At 36.8% G+C, this 20404-nt stretch overlaps 2 protein-coding genes and 2 long non-coding RNA genes across 8 annotated transcripts; 1 reads left to right on the top strand and 3 right to left on the bottom strand.

The window, feature by feature from the left end:
- Window positions 1-168: 168 nt before the first annotated feature.
- On the bottom strand, window positions 169-15228 carry LOC111787878 (beta-galactosidase 16-like). Its single transcript, XM_023667969.1, has 18 exons — window positions 14974-15228; window positions 14620-14715; window positions 5592-5704; window positions 5455-5521; window positions 4627-4719; window positions 4389-4532; window positions 4223-4317; window positions 4027-4135; window positions 3852-3936; window positions 3652-3770; window positions 1880-2041; window positions 1628-1809; window positions 1399-1490; window positions 1211-1320; window positions 1047-1139; window positions 862-966; window positions 496-641; window positions 169-415 (listed from the first exon to the last, which is right to left on the bottom strand). Exons 1-18 carry the CDS (start codon window positions 15169-15171, stop codon window positions 274-276), a joined length of 2151 nt encoding a protein of 716 aa, XP_023523737.1. The 5' UTR covers window positions 15172-15228; the 3' UTR covers window positions 169-273.
- On the top strand, window positions 7677-15858 carry LOC111787910. Of its 5 annotated transcripts, XR_002814055.1 has the most exons (6): window positions 7677-7772; window positions 7922-7975; window positions 8374-8418; window positions 8492-8599; window positions 9748-10291; window positions 10405-10674. It is a non-coding gene; the product is annotated as an uncharacterized LOC111787910 (long non-coding RNA). The 5 variants fall into 5 exon arrangements; XR_002814058.1 differs by lacking the exons at window positions 9748-10291; window positions 10405-10674 and adding an exon at window positions 15770-15858; XR_002814060.1 differs by lacking the exons at window positions 9748-10291; window positions 10405-10674 and adding an exon at window positions 11023-11109.
- A 1028-nt stretch (window positions 15859-16886) lies between these two features.
- On the bottom strand, window positions 16887-17706 carry LOC111787933. The gene is made up of 3 exons (XR_002814062.1): window positions 17650-17706; window positions 17221-17366; window positions 16887-17140 (listed from the first exon to the last, which is right to left on the bottom strand). It is a non-coding gene; the product is annotated as an uncharacterized LOC111787933 (long non-coding RNA).
- A 1132-nt stretch (window positions 17707-18838) lies between these two features.
- Window positions 18839-20251, bottom strand: LOC111802286 (beta-galactosidase 16-like). The gene is made up of 6 exons (XM_023686632.1): window positions 20233-20251; window positions 19980-20158; window positions 19807-19899; window positions 19602-19706; window positions 19173-19318; window positions 18839-19092 (listed from the first exon to the last, which is right to left on the bottom strand). The coding sequence occupies exons 1-6, from the start codon at window positions 20249-20251 to the stop codon at window positions 18975-18977; spliced, it is 660 nt and encodes a 219-aa protein (XP_023542400.1). The 3' UTR covers window positions 18839-18974.
- Between the last annotated feature and the right edge of the window lie 153 nt (window positions 20252-20404).

Below are 20404 nucleotides of genomic sequence, written 5' to 3'. Positions count from 1 at the left end.
TTGTACAAAGGGTGTACTTTGTTCGAGAGCTACAGAGAAGGAGTCGAGCCTCGATTAACGAGAGATTGTTTGAAGGCTCCAAAGGCCTTAGGATAGGTTCTATAGTGTACTTTCTTCGATGGAAGGATTATTGGGAAAAGAGTCTCACATCGGCTAATTAAAGAGTTGATCATAGATTTTAATGAGAGTTTATATTTAAAGTAAATAATATTATATTATTGTGAAGGTCTGTCATTATTAACATTAATACGATAGTAAAGTCTTTTTCCATCACTACGTGTATTGAGCATCGACGAACAAAGTTTTGGTAATGGAAACAACATCGAGAGTGATCCCGACCGGGTTTCCTGTTTCTTCTTCAAAGATAACCAACAGGTTGCCGGTTGGCTTGAGGAAGGAACGTGGTACATGATACCTGGATTGAAACAACACAAATAAGTGTATTAAGATATGATAAAATAACACTTGAGACTAAGGTCTTAATAAACTGTGTACCATTTCTGTGAAGGCTCCCCTTTTCTGGTGAGGAAGGAGACCCAGTACCGGCCAATGCCCCAGCCATTAACCCAAACTGCACCTTTCCCCATGGAACCAAGGTTCAGGGCGATAGGGTCACCGCCCGAAGGTGCATCGAACCGTGTCTGTCAATTAGCAATGAATTTAAAATGGTGAAACAGAAAAACTAGCTCACCATTAGTAGATATTGTCATCTTTGAACTTTTCTCAAATTTTTTAAAACATGTCTCGAGGAAGAGGTTCCCACGCTCTTGTAAAAAATGTCATTCTCTTTGTCTATTTCAAAAAAGAACAATATCGGCTAATGGTGGAATGGGTGGTTACAAATTGTTTATGGGTTAGTACCTTATACCATGTGAGGGGCCGAGATGAGTTATCTAACTTACTCCATTGAGTATCATTTGACCCCGAGCCTAAAAATATTTGCGAGTTCTCTCCCGATAGGCCAACCTTTCGACATATTGTTAAAAGAAGGTTAGCTTTTAAGTTTATATTTATGTTGGTATTAGGAGATTAGAAAATTGAAGGACCTTGTATCCCCAAGGTTTCATAGAGTAATCTTTGCCTCCAATTCTCACTCTTCGCAGCCCAAGAACTCTTCTTTCAAGATATGCTCCAGAACCCTTCACATATGAACTCGCTCAGATGGTATCAAATGCATCAAACTATGGAAGGAAAGATAAAATATCCGTACCGATAACCCGACCGTTACACTGAGCAATGAGATGTTGTTGGTTCCATGTCTCAATGTAATATTATTATTCAGATAGAAGCTCGATTCATTTTTAGCTCCATGGGCGGAGCCTATAAAACATTAATAGATAAATGTTCGGTAATACGATTTCTTCGAGTTTCAATCATAAAAATAGAGACAAGACTCGCCTGCATAAATTCCATTGACGAATGCATGCAGAACATGAGCTCGAGAACCCACTTCAAGCGTTTGTTGAGAGCCACGAGAATTCTGTTCAACCCTGTAGGTGAAGGTCAAACCCAATAATTACATGAGCCCATTTTTCTATCAATTGGTGTTAATAAAAAGTACGAGTGTTTTCAGCTGTGTTCAACAATAGTTTGATTATGAGCGGTAGAATTTCTACTTATAATTTACCTCATAGTGTACCAAAGATAATCTGTGCTGTCTTTGGTGATACCCGTTTGCTCTAATAACTTGTTTTCTCTTAACGTGGTTTGATCAAATCTAGGTATCGGTTCGTTGAACTTTTGCCATTTTTCAGGCGAATCAAACTTTTGTACGGCCTTTATTGTTCTTGTATTGTATTGTACGCTTACCTGATGAATAGTATTTCAAAGGTTAAAATTAATGAGGAATGAGAGAAATAGCGGTTGGTTTAAGGCTTACCCTTTTTGTGTTGAAGGCCACAGTTTTGCAGTCTGGTAAGATGCTGATGGAATATGAAGGTAACTTGTATGTAACATTCTGGAACAGAACACTCACGTCCTTAACTCCCCTATTCACCAAAAAGGCAGCACATTCTCTAGACTTAGTTTTGAACACAAAGGCCTGCCAAAAAAGACGGATGAGTAATATGAGATCTCACGATCCTTGTATATGTGTAGAAACCACTTCCTAACATACGCGTTTTAAAAATATTAAGGGGAAGTCTAGAAAGAAAACGTGAAAGAGGACAATATCTGCTAGCGGTGGGCTTGAGCGGTTACAAATGGTATAAGAGCCAGCTAGCGAGGACGTTGGGGCTCCAAGGGAGGTGGATTGTGAGATCCCACATTGGTTGGATAGAAGAACTAATCATTCTTATATGGGTGTGGAAATCCTTCATTGGCAGACGCGTTTTAAAAACCTTGAGGGGGAAGTCTGGAAAGGAAAGCCCGAATACGACAATATCAGTTATAAATGGTATAAGAACCACACACTAGGCTATGTGCGAGCGAAGACACTGAACTTCTAAGGGAGGTGGATTGAGAGATCCCATATTGGTTGGATAAGAGAACGAAACATTTCTTATATGGGTGTGGAAACCTCTCACTGGCAACAAAAACGCGTTTTACAAACCTTGAGAGGAATCCTGGAAGGAAAAGGCCGGAGATGACAATATTTGAGGACACTGGGTCTCCAAGGGAGGTGGATTGTGAGATCCCACATTAGTGACAGGAGAACGAAACATTCCTAACATGGGTATAGAAATCTCTCCCTAACAAACACGTTTTAAAAACCTTGAGGGAAAGATTCCTAACATGGGTATATNACAATATCTGCTAGCGGTGGGCTTGAGCGGTTACAAATGGTATAAGAGCCAGCTAGCGAGGACGTTGGGGCTCCAAGGGAGGTGGATTGTGAGATCCCACATTGGTTGGATAGAAGAACTAATCATTCTTATATGGGTGTGGAAATCCTTCATTGGCAGACGCGTTTTAAAAACCTTGAGGGGGAAGTCTGGAAAGGAAAGCCCGAATACGACAATATCAGTTATAAATGGTATAAGAACCACACACTAGGCTATGTGCGAGCGAAGACACTGAACTTCTAAGGGAGGTGGATTGAGAGATCCCATATTGGTTGGATAAGAGAACGAAACATTTCTTATATGGGTGTGGAAACCTCTCACTGGCAACAAAAACGCGTTTTACAAACCTTGAGAGGAATCCTGGAAGGAAAAGGCCGGAGATGACAATATTTGAGGACACTGGGTCTCCAAGGGAGGTGGATTGTGAGATCCCACATTAGTGACAGGAGAACGAAACATTCCTAACATGGGTATAGAAATCTCTCCCTAACAAACACGTTTTAAAAACCTTGAGGGAAAGATTCCTAACATGGGTATATAAATCTCTCCCTAACAAACACGTTTTAAAAACCTTGAGGGAAAGTCTGAAAAAGACAATATCTACTAGTGGTGTGTTTGGGTGGTCCAAGGAAGGTGGATTGTGAGATCCAACATTGGTGACCGGAGAACGAAACATTCCAATATGGGTCTAGAAATCTCTACCTAACACGCGTTTTAAAAACATTGAGAGAAAGCCTGTAAGAAAAAGTCTGTAGGAACAATATCTGCTAGTGGGGTGTTTGGGTGGTTACAAGTAAACACGTCTATAATTTGCAAGAATAACAACTTTTAATTGCATAGAATGACGTTGTTGGCAGCATAAACTTACGTCTTGTCGAATGCCGAGTGAGATGTTGGATTTTGTTCCATAAAGCAAGGGTTTGGTGCATAGCTTAACTGTAGCATGCAATTCCTTAAGATGGCTCCATTTTGGTTCCCTAATTAAACCTGCACAAGTTTTCAGTTGATGCAAAAATACGAATGGTATGAGCTAATTTATCAAACATACGATATTAAAAAACGTCACACCATATTCATCCAAAGGGGCTTGATCATAGTAGTCTGTAATCATATATGCACCACCAGATCTTCCAAAATTGGTTCCTCCATGATACTGGGAGAAAGTGAATAGTGGTTTTTGGTTTAAAATAATCACGGTTCATAACAACAAATAAAAAATTGAGAGAGATTTATATTAAAATACCATATAATAATTGACAAAAGCCCCATCCTTTGCAGCAATGAAAAGGGCTACATGAAATGCAATATCCTCCGCCGATCTTACGTACGGTTCGCCTCCATAAACTTGATAGCTGTAACCCAACACCGTAAGAAATTAATATCAATCTGGTTTTCATGATATGCAAAATATTTGGATACAATGCAAGCACAAGACATACTAGGTAGTCCAGTTCTCGGTCCAAATAGATGGCTTATTAGGTGAGTTTGGTCCAGTGAATGTTTCTCCACATTTGAACCCGTTGCACGTATTTATCTACCAATTAAATAAGTAAAATAGAAATAGAAAGAAGAATATAAGTCATATGATTATGTTTACGTATATACCATAGGGTCAGGTGCATCGTTTTGCTTGCACATGATCCATGGCACACCGGTTTGAAGGCTAACCGCCATGTTTGCAGCCCATTTAACATAAGGAGGTCCTTTCTCATTAAAGAATTTCTCCACCATCGAGTATTCATTCTCAATCTGCAATTCCATTGATGAGTTTTCTCAAAGAAGTGACATGAAAAAAGAATATAAAAAAAAGGTTCATTGATGGTGTTGCCCACTGGGCTCGAACCTGTGAAAGTATAATTGGCCCTCCCTGTGAAGCATATAAGCCTTCCGACTTCATCATGTTCACTATCTTCGTGGTGAAGTTTTGCATGCGAACCTGTTGACTTAATGGTTAGGAATCAAATTTAGTGGTTTAATTCGGAAAATTGTTAGTGGTTCTTAACGTGGGAAGAAGGTTTAAGTAGTTAGTGTTTTCTCTCCCCTAATATTCATTACATGTGTGCTAAGAATTGAAAAACACAAGTGGTCAAGTTGTTTGTTTCGACATATTTCGATTGTGGGCTATGTAACGGTCCAGATCCACTGCTAGCAGATATTTCGATTGTGGGCTTCCCCTCAAGGCTTTAAAACGCGTCTGCTAGGTGAAGGTTTTCACACCCTTATAAATGATGGTTTGTTTTCCTCTCCAACTAATGTGGGACATAACAGACTAGATCTAACAAAGTGTAAGGAGTGTTAGGATCGCAGCATACACTCAATCTACATAAACATAAAAAATAGGAGAGAGAAAATTTAACGAAGAATATTGGCTAAAAGTTTATATTGATGACTACAGTCATCTATAAAAATAGAGAAATTACATATGGAAAGCATTTCAGTTTATAATATATAACTTTTCTTAACACGTATAACCATCTAGGATATATATCTAACATATATATTTATATTTTTTTTACTGTAAATAGTCATTTACTATAATATATATATATATATATATATATAAAACTATTCTATAACAATTGAATAACAGCAAGCTCTATATCTCAAAAGGTGACCATAAAGACGTAACAACTTGATATCAATATTACAATAAAGAAAAAGAAAACAATACCTTGAATGGTTCGTTATCAGACCGATAAACAATTCCCGGGATATCATGTAGCCAAAATGGTAGACCACTGCATTAGAAAGTTAAGACAAAGACTAAGAAATGATAATTTTTTAAAGGAATGTTCTACATGTTCTTACCCATAACTCCATTCCGCCTCAATGAAGGGTCCAATTCTTAGGCAAGCATATAATCCTTGTGCTTGTACTTCCTTTAAAAATCTTACTATATCGCGTCCACCGCTAAAATCATACTGAAAAAAGAAGATTTTTATTTTTTGGTTCATGCCATGTCACCTTTTCGACAAATAGAAACTACAGAAATTAAGTTACCGTTTCTTGTTGGGGTTCGTGAATGTTCCAGAACACGTAAGTTTCTATCACGNAGGCCACATCTACGTGACAACCAAAAACATCACCTTAATAAAAAAAAAAAAAAAAAAAAAAATCCTATTTCACTGTCATGCTGAATGGATGATGGATGGGAAGCAAAAAAAACGCTCTCCACCAAAATTTTAAACATAGTGAAAATTCATTCATCCGTCATGATTACTTAATTCAAACCAGAAACAAAAACTAGAAGAATCATCACAGAAGATCGAGGATGGATGAAGAAAGAAAGAATGAATGAAATCAAACTCACTTCAGGAGTACTTCGCGGATAGTGAATAGAACCAGAGAAGAGAAGTTTGTGTTCGCCATTGATGATCAACGATCTTCCGTCGTAAGTTACGTTGCCACTGCTGCGGTTGCCTCCAAGGACGCCGTCGAATAACGCTGCTATCAATACCAAAGCTGAAATCCACAGTAATCTAATGACGCGAGACTCTAGTTTCGCCATTAATTTTCAGAACAACCTTGCTTTCTTCCAAAGCTTTTCGTACCAAATATGGCTACCTTTTTATGTCACTTTTCTCTCACCTGTGAGAGAAATACATGAGACGTTTCATGATTATATACAATGCTTCATAATTGACTATCAATTATCAATTATTTTAAATAAATAAAAAATAAATAAAAGAGATAAGAAATTTAATAGATCTTCTTAGGAGGAACAAATAACTATCATAAACTTATCCTATTTTTACAGTGCATAGTGCATGGTTGACGGTTCACGGAATAGTTCCAACTTGAATTAATTAATTAATAAAGTATTATATTAAATAACAACTCTACTTCCCCCTTTCAAAAATTATAATTTAAATTTTTATGTAGATGGAATTTTTTATTATTTACTGAATCATTTAAAAAAAAATTTAACAAGAAGTTTAGTATTATTAAAAATAATTTATATTTAATATATCAAATATTTTAAAAATAAATTTGCATATATCATTTCCCTATTTTATAAAATTACAAAAAAAATTATTTTATTAAGATATTTAGATTTAATTTCATATGTCGTCACATAAAATATAACATGTATTAATCAGGTTTATGTAAATAAACTAATAATTGAAAGACCCATCAGATAAATTTAATAATTTAAAAATATTAAGAACCAACTTAAAAATTATTTTAAAAAAATTAATAACCATTGCTTATCTTCAAATTTTGNTTTTTTTTGTTAATAAATAATTGAAGAGGTAATTTGGTAAATCATGACTTATTTTTGCTGCCTGCCTAATAAATGACAGCCAAATCAAGGAAATCTTGGATTAAATTCAAATTTTTATCTTACATTTTCCAAATTCCAAATAAAGATAAATATTTTTTTTAATACAGTTTAGGCTATCGTTAATAGATATTGTACTCTTTGAATTTTTCTTTTCGGGTTTTTTCTCTAGATTTTTAAAGTCGATTTCTAGAGGTTTTCACACGCTTATAAAAAAATGTTTCGTAATCTTACCGTTAATTTTAGTATCTTAATAAATATTTATTATAAAAATAAATATTTTTAGAAAATGTGTCAGATAATTTTAAATTTGTTTGTAATTTTCTTAAAATTATAGATCAAATTAAAAAAAGTTTTAATTTTCCTAAAAAGTATTAATATTTTTGCCAAATCAAAACAATATAATTAAGAAATTAAACTGCCACGTCATCTTTTATTAAGTACAAATATTAAAAGTGTTTATATTAAAAATTAAATAAGAGAAAATTCAAAGACTAAAAATTCAAAATACAAATATACACTACTTTATCATTGGGTAGCCCAATTTATTGGTATTTTGTATAATTTAAAATTTAGAAAATAAAAAACTTAAGAAAGGGGGAGAAGGGGTTGGAGTGAGGCCCAAGCCGTTAATAGAGCTATACTAAAATCCACTGAGTCGCTGCTTCCCGCATTTCTCTTTGCGATTCAACTCTCTCTTCTCTCAGGTTTCGATTTCTTCCTTCAATCTTCACAACTTCAATTCATATCTCTACATGTTTTAGTCCGTTTCATTGATTTTGATTTCGGTACAAACGTTTCCGATCGCTCTGAGCTGACGATTCTATCTTGTTCTTTTTGTTCTCATGTCACAAAGATTAAGATTCTCATACTTTGTTCCAGGAAAGCTCGAGTAGCGGACCTAATACCGGTGCGTTTCTCTTCAGTAGCATTACTGCCATTCTTTTGGAATTTTTAGCTTGGATGTAGTTCAGACATTGTGGTATTAAATTGTTTTTGTAGATCTTTGAGTATAATGGAAGTGCCATAGTTGCGATGGTGAGGAAGGATTGTTTTGCCATTACTAGCGATCGTAGGCTTGGAGTTCATCTCCAGACGGTTAGGATTAGATTTGATTGAGTTATTTGGAATGGATTTGATTTAGTTATTTGAATTAGATTAAATTTAGTCATACCTCATTTAGTAATATCGAAATTGATTGTGTAATGCTGTATAATAGCCAGTTTCAGAATAGGAGAGAGATTTCTTCCAATTCTTCCGATCTTTCGAGTTTTCTTTTTCTGTTTCTTACACATACCATTGCCACAGATTTCCAGGAAATTTATCGGACTCACGTACCGATGCTCAAACACTGTATGTTCCTGTGGTTGATTCTTTTCCGGTTGGTTTAATTTTCCATTGCTTAACTCCTGCGTTTGAAATGAAGGTATCAACGGCTTGTCTATCAGCACGAACTATACCAGCTTCGAGAAGAGAGGGACATGAAACCTGAGACATTTTCTAGCCTTGTCTCAGCACGTCTTTACGAGAAAAGGTTTGACATCGATTAAACTTCTAGTTATCTCTTTTTCAGCAGTTTTAATCATGCATACTCTCTATTTTTCGCCATAGACTGAAGAACATGGTTGGGAATGAGATTTATTTAGGATTTGTAGGAGCTTCATTTGTGTGTATATGTTGATTCTTCTACCAATGTGATCCTCATGTTGGTGTAATATTTTAAGCTGACTTTGATAGACATGTTGCCTTACACTAAGTTGTTGAGAATTGTTGGGAGTGAATCACACATTGGCTAATTAAGGAAATGATCATGAGTTTATAAATAAGGAGTACATCTCCATTGGTATGAGACCTTTTGGAGAAACCTTGCAAAGCTACGAGAGATTATGCTCAAAGTGGATAATATCATACCATTATGGAGGTCCGTGATTCTCAACATGGTATCAGAATCATGGTTTTAACTTAGCCATGTCAATAGGATCCTTAAATGTTGAACAAAGAAGTTGTGAGCCTCGAAGGTGTAGTCAAGAGTGATTCAATTGTCAAATAAATGGTGTACTTTGTTCGAAGACTCCAAAGAATGAGTTGAGCCTCGATTAAGGGGAGACTGTTCGAGGGTTCTATAAGCCTCAAGGAAGGTTCTATAGTGTACTTTATTCGCTGGAAGGATTGTTGGGAAAAGGAGTCTCACATCTACTAATTAAGGGGTTGATTATAGACTATACTGAGAGTCTATGTTTAAATGAACGAGTCTCACATCTGCTCATTAAGGGGTTGATCATAGACTTTACTGAGAGTCTATGTTTAAATAAACGAGTCTCACATCTGCTCATTAAGGAGTTGATCATAGATTTTACTGAGAGTTTATGTTTAAATGAACAATATCATATTATTGTGAAGTTCTGTCATTATTTACATTAATACGATAGTAAAGGCTTGTTCCATCACTACGTGCATTGAGCATCGACGAACAAAGTTTTGGTAATGGAAACAACATCGAGAGTGATCCCGACTGGGTTTCCTATTTCTTCTTCAAAGATAACCAACAGGTTTCCGGTTGGCTTGAGGAAGGAACGTGGTACATGATACCTGGATTGAAACAACACAAATAACTGTATTAAAATATGATATAATAACACCAGAGACTAAGGTCTTAATAAATTGTGTACCATTTCTGTGAAGGCTCCCCTTTTCTGGTGAGGAAGGAGACCCAGTACCGGCCAATGCCCCAGCCATTAACCCAAACTGCACCTTTCCCCATGGAACCAAGGTTCAGGGTGATAGGGCCATCGCCCGGAGGTGCATCGAACCTTGTCTGTCAATTAGCAATGAATTTAAAATGGTGAAACAGAAAAACTAGCTCACCACTGGTAGATATTGTCATCTTTGAACTTTCCATTTAGAAATTTCCTCAAATTTTTTAAAACATGTCTGCCAAGAAGAGGTTTCCATACTCTTGTAAAAAATGTCATTCTCTTTCTCTATTTCCAAAGAGGACAGCTCTGGTAAAGAATGTCATTCTCTTTGTCTATTTCCAAAGAGGACAATATCTGCTAATGGTGGAATGGGCGGTTACAAATTGTTTATGGGTTAGTACCTTATACCATGTGAGGGGCCGAGACGAGTTCTCTAACTTACTCCATTGAGTATCATTTGATCCCGAGCCTAAAAATACTTGCGAGTTCTCTCCCGATAGGCCAACCTTTTGACACATTGTTAAAAAAAGGTCAGCTTTTAAGTTTATATTTATGTTGGTATTAGGAGATTAGAAAATTGAAGGACCTTGTATCCCCAAGGTTTCATAGAGTAATATTTGCCTCCAATTTTCACTCTTCGCAGCCCAAGAACTCTTCTTTCAAGATATGCTCCAGAACCCTTCACATAAGAACTCGCTCAGATGGTATCAAATGCATCAAACTATGGAAGGAAAGATAAAATATCCATACCGATAACCCGACTGTTACACTGAGCAATGAGATGTTGTTGGTTTCATGTCTCAATGTAATATTATTATTAAGATAGAAGCTCAATTCATTTTTAGCTCCATGGGCGGAGCCTGTAAAACATTAATAGATAAATGTTCAGTAATACGGTCTCTTCGAGCTTCAACCATAAAAATAAAGACAAGACTCGCCTGCATAAATTCCATTGACGAATGCATGCAGAACATGAGCTCGAGAACCCACTTCAAGTGTTTGTTGAGAGTCAGGAGAATCCTGTTCAACCCTGCAGGTGAAGGTCAAACCCAATAATTATATGAGCCCATTTTTCTATCAATTGGTGTTAATGAAAAGTACTAGTGTTTTTAGCTGTGTTCAACAATAGTTTGATTATGAGCGGTAGAATTTCCACTTATAATTTACCTCATAGTGTACCAAAGATAATCTGTGCTGTCTTTGGTGATACCCGTTTGCTCTAATAACTTGTTTTCTCTTAACGTGGTTTGATCAAATCTAGGTATCGGTTCGTTGAACTCTTGCCATTTTTCAGGCGAATCAAACTTTTGTACGGCCTTCATTGTTCTTGTATTGTATTGTACGCTTACCTGATGAATAGTATTTCAAGGGTTAAAAATTAATGACGAATAAGAGAAATCAGCGGTTGGTATAAGACTTGCCCTTTTGGTGTTGAAGGCCACAGTTTTGCAGTCTGGTAAGATGCTGATGGAATATGAAGGTAACTTGTATGTAACGTTCTGAAACAAAACACTCACGTCCTTAACTCCCCTATTCACCAAAAAGGCAGCACATTCTCTAGACTTAGTTTTGAACACGAAGGCCTGCCAAAAGAGATGGATGAGTAATATGAGATCTCACATTTTTTATATGGGTGTAAAAACCTCTCCCTAACATACACGTTTTTAAAACATTAAGGAAAAATTTGGAAGAAAAATGTCGAAATGGATAATATTTCCTAACGGTAGGCTTGAGCGGTTACAAATGGTATAAGAGCCAGACACTGGGCGATGTACCAACAAGGACGCTGGAACTCCAAGGGAGGTGGATTGTGAGATCTCACATTGGTTGGATAAAAGAACGAAACATTCCTTAAACGGGTGTATAAATCTCTCCCTAGCAGACACGTCTTAAAAACCTTGAGGGGAAGTCTGGAAGGGAAAGTCCAAAGAAGATAATATTTGCTAACAGTGGTCAAGTCTGGAAGGGAAAGTCCAAAGAAGATAATATTTGCTAACAGTGGTCTTGGGCAGTTACAAATGGCCAGACACCAGACGATGTGCCAGCGAGGACGTTGGGCCTCCAAGAGAGGTGAATTGTGAGATCCTACATTGGTTGGTTAGAAGAACTAAACATTCGAGTGTAGAAATTTCTCTCTAGCAAACACGTCTTAAAAATGTTCAGGTGAAGTCTGGAAGGGAAAGCTCGAATAGGACGACATCTGCTAACGGTGGTCTTTGACGGTTATAAATGGTATAAGAACAGACACTAGGCTATGTGCCAGCAAGGACACTGAACCTCTAAAGGAGGTGGATTGAGAGATCCCACCTTGGTTGGATAGAGAACGAAGCATTCTTTAAATGAGTGTGGAAACCTCTCACTAGCAAACGCGTTTTAAAAACCTTGAGGGGAATCCAGGAAGGAAAAGGTCGAAGATGACAATATCTACTAGCGTTGGCTTGAACAATTACAAATGGTATAAGAGCCAGGCACTAGGCGATGTGCGAGCAAGGACACTAGGCCTCCAAGGGGTGGATTGTGAGATCCCACATTAGTTGGATAGAATAACGAAACATTCCTTATATGGGTGTGGAAACCTCTCACCAGCAAACACGTTTTAAAAACTTTGAGAAAAAGTCTGGAACTACTAGTGGTGGGTTCGAATAAACTTACGTCTTGTCGAATGCCAAGTGAGATGTTGGATTTTGTTCCATAAAGCAAGGGTTTGCTGCATAGCTTAACTGCAGCATGCAATTCCTTAAGATGACTCCATTTTGGTTCCCTAATTAAACCTTAAAAAAAAAAAAAAAAAACCAGCTGAGGCAAAAATACGAATGGTATGAGCTAATTTATTGAAAATACAGTTTTTACCATATTCGTCCAGAGGGGCTTGATCATAGTAGCCTGTAATCATATATGCACCAGCCGATCTTCCAAAATTGGTTCCTCCATGATACTGGGAGAAAGTGAACCATGGTTTTTGGTTTAAAATAATCACATCTTTAAATAAGTTCATAACAACAAATAAAAAATTGAGAGAGAGTTATGTCAAAATACCATATAATAATTGACGAAAGCCCCCTTCTTTGCCGCAATGAAAAGGGCTACATGAAATGCAATATCCTCTGCTGATCTTATGTAGGGTTCGCCTCCATAAACTTGATAGCTGTAACCCAACACTCATAAGAAATTAATATCAATCTGGTTTTTATGACATGCAAAATATTTGGATACAATGCAAGCGCAAGACATACTAGGTAGAATAGTTCTCGGTCCAAATAGATGGCTTATTAGGCGAGTTTGGTCCAGTGAATGTTTCTCCACATTTCAACCCATTGCACGTATTTATCTACCAATTGAATATTTAAGTAAAATGGAAATAGAAAAGAAAATATATGTTAGGAATTACGGATCTCCACAATGGTATGATATTGTCTACTTTAAGCATAAGCTCTCATTACTTTACTTTAGGCTTCCCTAAAAGACCTCGTACCAACGGAGATAGTATTCTTTCATCTATAAACCTATGATCTTCCACTAAATTAACCAATGTGAGACTCACTTCCAATAATCCTTAAGAATATAAGTCATATGATTATGTTTACGTATATACCGTAGGGTCAGGTGCATCGTTTTGCTTGCACATGATCCATGGCACACCGGTTTGAAGGCTAACCGCCATGTTTGCAGCCCATTTAACATAAGGAGGTCCTTTCTCATTAAAGAATTTCTCCACCATCGAGTATTCATTCTCAATCTGCAATTCCATTGATGAGTTTTCTTACAGAAGTGACATGAAAAAAGAATAAAAAAAAAGGTTCATTGGTGGTGTTGCCCACTGGGTTCGAACCTGTGAAAGTATAATAGGCCCTCCCTGTGAAGCATATAAGCCTTTCGACTTCATCATGTTCACTACCTTCGTGGTGAAGTTTTGCATGCAGAGCTGTTGACTTAATAGAATAAGTTACTAACTTATGAAATAACGATATAGTAGAATAAGTTACTAATTTATATTGATTTTTTTTTTAGAAATTAGTCGGTGCTTTTTCATTGTAAATATTCATTAGATGTGTGCTAAGAATTGAAAAACATAAGTGGTTAAGGTTTCTCTGGCAAAAGTTCTCTCTCTGTTCTTCATATTCCAGTGGTTTGTTTTGACATATTTCGATCGTGAGCTAGATCCAACGAGGCGTACGGTGTGTTAGGATCGCACAACAACGCATACACTTGATATAGATGAACATAAAAAAAACATGAGAAAGAAAATACAATAAGGAATATTCCTAAAGGTGACTTCGGTCATATATAATAATAGAAAAATTATATATTGAAAGCTATATATATAACCCTGTTAAGACATATAAGGTATATATATCTAACATATATATTTATATTTTTTTTTTACCTTAAATAGTTATTTACTATACATATATATCTAACTATTTAGGGCCTATAATAATTGAATAACAGCAAGCTCCATATCCGAACAGGGTAAAGACTTAACAACTTGANAAAAAAAAAAAAAAAAAAAAAAAAAAAAAGATAATACCTTAAATGGTTCGTTATCAGATCGATAAATAATTCCCGGAATATCACGTAGCCAAAATGGTAGACCACTGCATTAGAAAGTTAAGACAAAGACTAAGAAATTATCATTTTTTAGAGGAATGTTCCACATGTTCTTGCCCATAATTCCATTCCGCCTCAATGAAGGGTCCAATTCTTAGGCAAGCGTATAATCCTTGTGCTTGTACTTCCTTTAAAAATCTTACAATATCGTGTCCACCACTAAAATCATACTGAAAAAACAAGATTTTTATTTTTTTGGTTCATGCCATGTCACCTTTTCGACAAATAAAAACTACAGAAATTGAGTTACCGTTCCTTGTTGAGGTTCATGAATGTTCCAGAACACGTAAGTTTCTATCACATCTAGTCCACCTGCCTTTGCTTTGGCTATCAAAGAAGGCCACATCTACGTAACAACCAAAAACATCACCTTAATTCAACAAAAAATATATATATATATATATATATATTTCCTATTTCACTGTCATGCGAAATGGATGATCGATAGGAAGCAAAAAACGCTCTCCACCAAAATTTTAAACATAGTGAAAATTCATTCATCCGTCATGATTACTTAATTCAAACCAGAAACAAAAACTAGAAGAATCATCACAGAAGATCGAGGATGGATGAAGAAAGAAAGAATGAATGAAATCAAACTCACTTCAGGAGTACTCCGCGGATAGTGAATAGAACCAGAGAAGAGAAGTTTGTGTTCGCCATTGATGATCAACGATCTTCCGTCGTAAGTTACGTTGCCACTGCTGCGGTTGCCTCCAAGGACGCCGTCGAATAACGCTGCTATCAATACCAAAGCTGAAATCCACAGTAATCTAATGACGCGAGACTCTAGTTTCGCCATTAATTTTCAGAACAACCTTGCTTTCTTCCAAAGCTTTTCGTGCCAAATATGGCTACCTTTTTATGTCACTTTTCTCTTACCTGAGAGAAATACATGAGACGTTTCTTGATTATATAAAATGCTTCATAATTGACTCAATTATTTTAAATAAATAAAAAAGAGATAAGAAATTCACTTGTTTGCAGAAGCCCTCGTCCAAATGAGCATTTTAGAAAGAGCCGACAAGGAATTCCTTTAATAACTGGCTGTTTTGATTCTTTGGAACAACTCAATGAATTTAATAGATCTTTTTTAGGAAGAAAAAATGATTATCCATACCACTTATTCTATTTTTACAGTGCTATGGTTAGCTATGGTTAGCTGTTCAGGGATTAGTTCTGAATTAATTAACTAATAAAGTTACAACTTTACTTCTCCCTTTTAAAACTTATCTACCAAATATTTAAAATTTAAATTTGATGTAGATGGAATTTTTTATTATTTACCGAATCATTTTTAAAAATTTTTAAAAAGAAGTTTAGTATTATTAAAAATAATTTATATTAATTAAGAGATAACCGGAAGAAACCTGAGACATAGCACGTCTTTATGAGAAAAGGTTGGACATCGATTAAACTTCTAGTTATCTCTTTTTCAGCAGTTTTAATCACGCATACTCTCTATTTTTCGCCATAGACGGAAGAACACGGTTGGGAATGAGATTTATTTTAGGATTTGTACGAGCTTCATTTGTGTGTATATGTTGATTCTTCTACCGGTGTGATCCTCATGTTGGTGTAATATTTTAAGCTGACTTGATAGACATGTTGCCTTACACTAAGTTGTTGAGAATGGTTGGGAGTGAATCACACATTGACTAATTAAGGGAATGATCATGAGTTTATAAGTAAGGAATACATCTCCATTGGTATGAGACCTTTTGGGAAAACCTTGCAAAGCTACGAGAGATTATGCTCAAAGTGGATAATATCATACCATTGTGGAGGTCCGTGATTCCCAACATGGTATCAGAACCATACTTTCAACTTAGCCATGTCAATAGAATTCTCAAATGTTGAACAAAGAAGTTGTGAGCCTCGAAGGTGTAGTCAAAAGAGTGACTCAAGTGTCAAATAAATTGTGTACTTTGTTCGAAGGCTCCAAAAATTGAGTTGAACCACGATTAAGGAGAGACTGTTCGAGGGCTCCATAGGCCTCATGGGAGGCTCTATGGTGTACTTTATTTTAGGGGAGGATTGTTGGGAAGGAGTGGCACATTGGCTAATTAAGGGAATGATCATGGGTTTATAAGTAAGGAATAGATCTCCATTTGTATGAGGTATTTTGGGGAAACCAAAAGCAAAGCGATGAAAACTTATGTTCAAAGTAGACAATATCATACTGTTGTGGAGATTCGTGATTCCTAACATGGTATCAGAGTCATGTCTTACCATAGTCATGTCAATAGAATCCTTAAATGTCAACAAAGAAGTTGTTAGCTTTAAAGATACAGTTAAAAGTGACTCAAGTGTCGAACAAATTGTATATTTTGTTTGAGGGCTCCTTTCCCAACAATCCTCCCCTCGAATAAAGTACACCATAGAACCTTCCTTGAGACCTATGGAGTCCTCGAACAGCCTCCCCTAAATTGAGGAGTAAATGCTTAAAGTGGACAATATCATACTATTGTGGAGGTATGTAACGTGAATATGATAGAAAAATTTAGCACCAAAAGAGATTAATTTTATAGCGAGATAACTTTGGCTTGAATTAGATTGTTGGACAATTGACATGAACCAATTACTAATGGAAGCATTGCACAATTGTTCCTAGGACTCATAAAAGAAAGAAATTGAGCATGGACCAACAAAGTTAAGTTTTGGTAATGGAAACAGCATCCAGACTAATCCCAACCGGGTTTCCTGTTTCTTCTTCAAAGATAACCAACAGGTTTCCTGTTGGCTTGAGGAAGGAACGTGGCACATGATACCTGGATTGAAACAACAGAAAGAATTGTATTAAGATATGATATAATAGCACCAGATACTAAGGTCTTAATAAACTCTGTACCATTTCTGTGAAGGCTCCCCTTTTCCGGTGAGGAAGGAGACCCAGTACCGGCCAATGCCCCAGCCGTTAACCCAAACTGCACCCTTCCCCATGGAACCAAGGTTCAGGGCGATAGGGTCATCACCCGGAGGTGCATCAAACTGAGTCTGTAAATTGGACAATGAATTTAGAATGACGACAAAGGTCAAGCTGACCACTAGCAGATATTGTCCTCTTTGAATTTTTTCTTTGGGTTTTTCCTTAAACGCGTCTACTAGAGAGAAGTTTCTACACTCTTATGGGTAAGAATGTTTCACTCCTCGAGACCCAGTGTCCTCGGTGACACACGTTTCCCTCTCCAATTGATGTCATTTATTTCATTTCAAAGAGGACGATATCTGCTGATTGTGGACTTGGGCCATTACAAATGATTTATTTATGGGTTTGTACCTTATACCAAGTGAGTGGCTGAGAGGAGTTATCTAACTTACTCCATTGAGTATCATCNCTTTATGAGAAAAGGTTGGACATCGATTAAACTTCTAGTTATCTCTTTTTCAGCAGTTTTAATCACGCATACTCTCTATTTTTCGCCATAGACGGAAGAACACGGTTGGGAATGAGATTTATTTTAGGATTTGTACGAGCTTCATTTGTGTGTATATGTTGATTCTTCTACCGGTGTGATCCTCATGTTGGTGTAATATTTTAAGCTGACTTGATAGACATGTTGCCTTACACTAAGTTGTTGAGAATGGTTGGGAGTGAATCACACATTGACTAATTAAGGGAATGATCATGAGTTTATAAGTAAGGAATACATCTCCATTGGTATGAGACCTTTTGGGAAAACCTTGCAAAGCTACGAGAGATTATGCTCAAAGTGGATAATATCATACCATTGTGGAGGTCCGTGATTCCCAACATGGTATCAGAACCATACTTTCAACTTAGCCATGTCAATAGAATTCTCAAATGTTGAACAAAGAAGTTGTGAGCCTCGAAGGTGTAGTCAAAAGAGTGACTCAAGTGTCAAATAAATTGTGTACTTTGTTCGAAGGCTCCAAAAATTGAGTTGAACCACGATTAAGGAGAGACTGTTCGAGGGCTCCATAGGCCTCATGGGAGGCTCTATGGTGTACTTTATTTTAGGGGAGGATTGTTGGGAAGGAGTGGCACATTGGCTAATTAAGGGAATGATCATGGGTTTATAAGTAAGGAATAGATCTCCATTTGTATGAGGTATTTTGGGGAAACCAAAAGCAAAGCGATGAAAACTTATGTTCAAAGTAGACAATATCATACTGTTGTGGAGATTCGTGATTCCTAACATGGTATCAGAGTCATGTCTTACCATAGTCATGTCAATAGAATCCTTAAATGTCAACAAAGAAGTTGTTAGCTTTAAAGATACAGTTAAAAGTGACTCAAGTGTCGAACAAATTGTATATTTTGTTTGAGGGCTCCTTTCCCAACAATCCTCCCCTCGAATAAAGTACACCATAGAACCTTCCTTGAGACCTATGGAGTCCTCGAACAGCCTCCCCTAAATTGAGGAGTAAATGCTTAAAGTGGACAATATCATACTATTGTGGAGGTATGTAACGTGAATATGATAGAAAAATTTAGCACCAAAAGAGATTAATTTTATAGCGAGATAACTTTGGCTTGAATTAGATTGTTGGACAATTGACATGAACCAATTACTAATGGAAGCATTGCACAATTGTTCCTAGGACTCATAAAAGAAAGAAATTGAGCATGGACCAACAAAGTTAAGTTTTGGTAATGGAAACAGCATCCAGACTAATCCCAACCGGGTTTCCTGTTTCTTCTTCAAAGATAACCAACAGGTTTCCTGTTGGCTTGAGGAAGGAACGTGGCACATGATACCTGGATTGAAACAACAGAAAGAATTGTATTAAGATATGATATAATAGCACCAGATACTAAGGTCTTAATAAACTCTGTACCATTTCTGTGAAGGCTCCCCTTTTCCGGTGAGGAAGGAGACCCAGTACCGGCCAATGCCCCAGCCGTTAACCCAAACTGCACCCTTCCCCATGGAACCAAGGTTCAGGGCGATAGGGTCATCACCCGGAGGTGCATCAAACTGAGTCTGTAAATTGGACAATGAATTTAGAATGACGACAAAGGTCAAGCTGACCACTAGCAGATATTGTCCTCTTTGAATTTTTTCTTTGGGTTTTTCCTTAAACGCGTCTACTAGAGAGAAGTTTCTACACTCTTATGGGTAAGAATGTTTCACTCCTCGAGACCCAGTGTCCTCGGTGACACACGTTTCCCTCTCCAATTGATGTCATTTATTTCATTTCAAAGAGGACGATATCTGCTGATTGTGGACTTGGGCCATTACAAATGATTTATTTATGGGTTTGTACCTTATACCAAGTGAGTGGCTGAGAGGAGTTATCTAACTTACTCCATTGAGTATCATCTGACCCCGAGCCTAAAAATATTTGCGAGTTCTCTCCCGATAGGCCAACCTTTCGACACATTGTTAAAAAAACGGTTAGCTTTAAGTTTATATAATCAGCTTCAAGTTTGTAATTATGTTCGTATTAAGAGATTAGAAAATTCAAGGACCTTGTATCCCCAAGGTTGGGCAGAGTAATCTTTGCCTCCAATTCTCACTGTTCGCAGTCCAAGAACTCTTCTCTCAAGATATGCTCCAGAATCCTTCACATAGAAATTGTTAGAACTCGCTTAGATGGTATAAAATGCATCAAACTATGGAAGGAAATATAAAACATCTGTACCGGTAACCCAACCATCACACTGAGCAACNTCAAAGTGGATAATATCATACCATTGTGGAGGTCCGTGATTCCCAACATGGTATCAGAACCATACTTTCNGATGTTGTTGGTTCCATGTCTCAATGTAATATTATTATTCAGAGAGAAGTTTGGTTGATTTTTAGCTCCATGGGCAGAGCCTGTAGAACATTAATAGATAAATGCTCAGTAATAAGGTTTCTCCGAGTTTCAACCATAAAAATAAAGACAAGACTAGCCTGCATAAACTCCATTGACGAACGCACNTGTCGAACAAAGAAGTTGTGAGCCTCGAAGGTGTAGTCAAAAGAGTGACTCAAGTGTCAAATAAATTGTGTACTTTGTTCGAAGGCTCCAAAAATTGAGTTGAACCACGATTAAGGAGAGACTGTTCGAGGGCTCCATAG

This window comes from Cucurbita pepo, chromosome LG01 (genome assembly GCF_002806865.2).
Source record: "Cucurbita pepo subsp. pepo cultivar mu-cu-16 chromosome LG01, ASM280686v2, whole genome shotgun sequence".
Lineage (NCBI taxonomy): Eukaryota > Viridiplantae > Streptophyta > Magnoliopsida > Cucurbitales > Cucurbitaceae > Cucurbita > Cucurbita pepo.
This window is presented reverse-complemented; position numbering and strand designations above follow the sequence as displayed.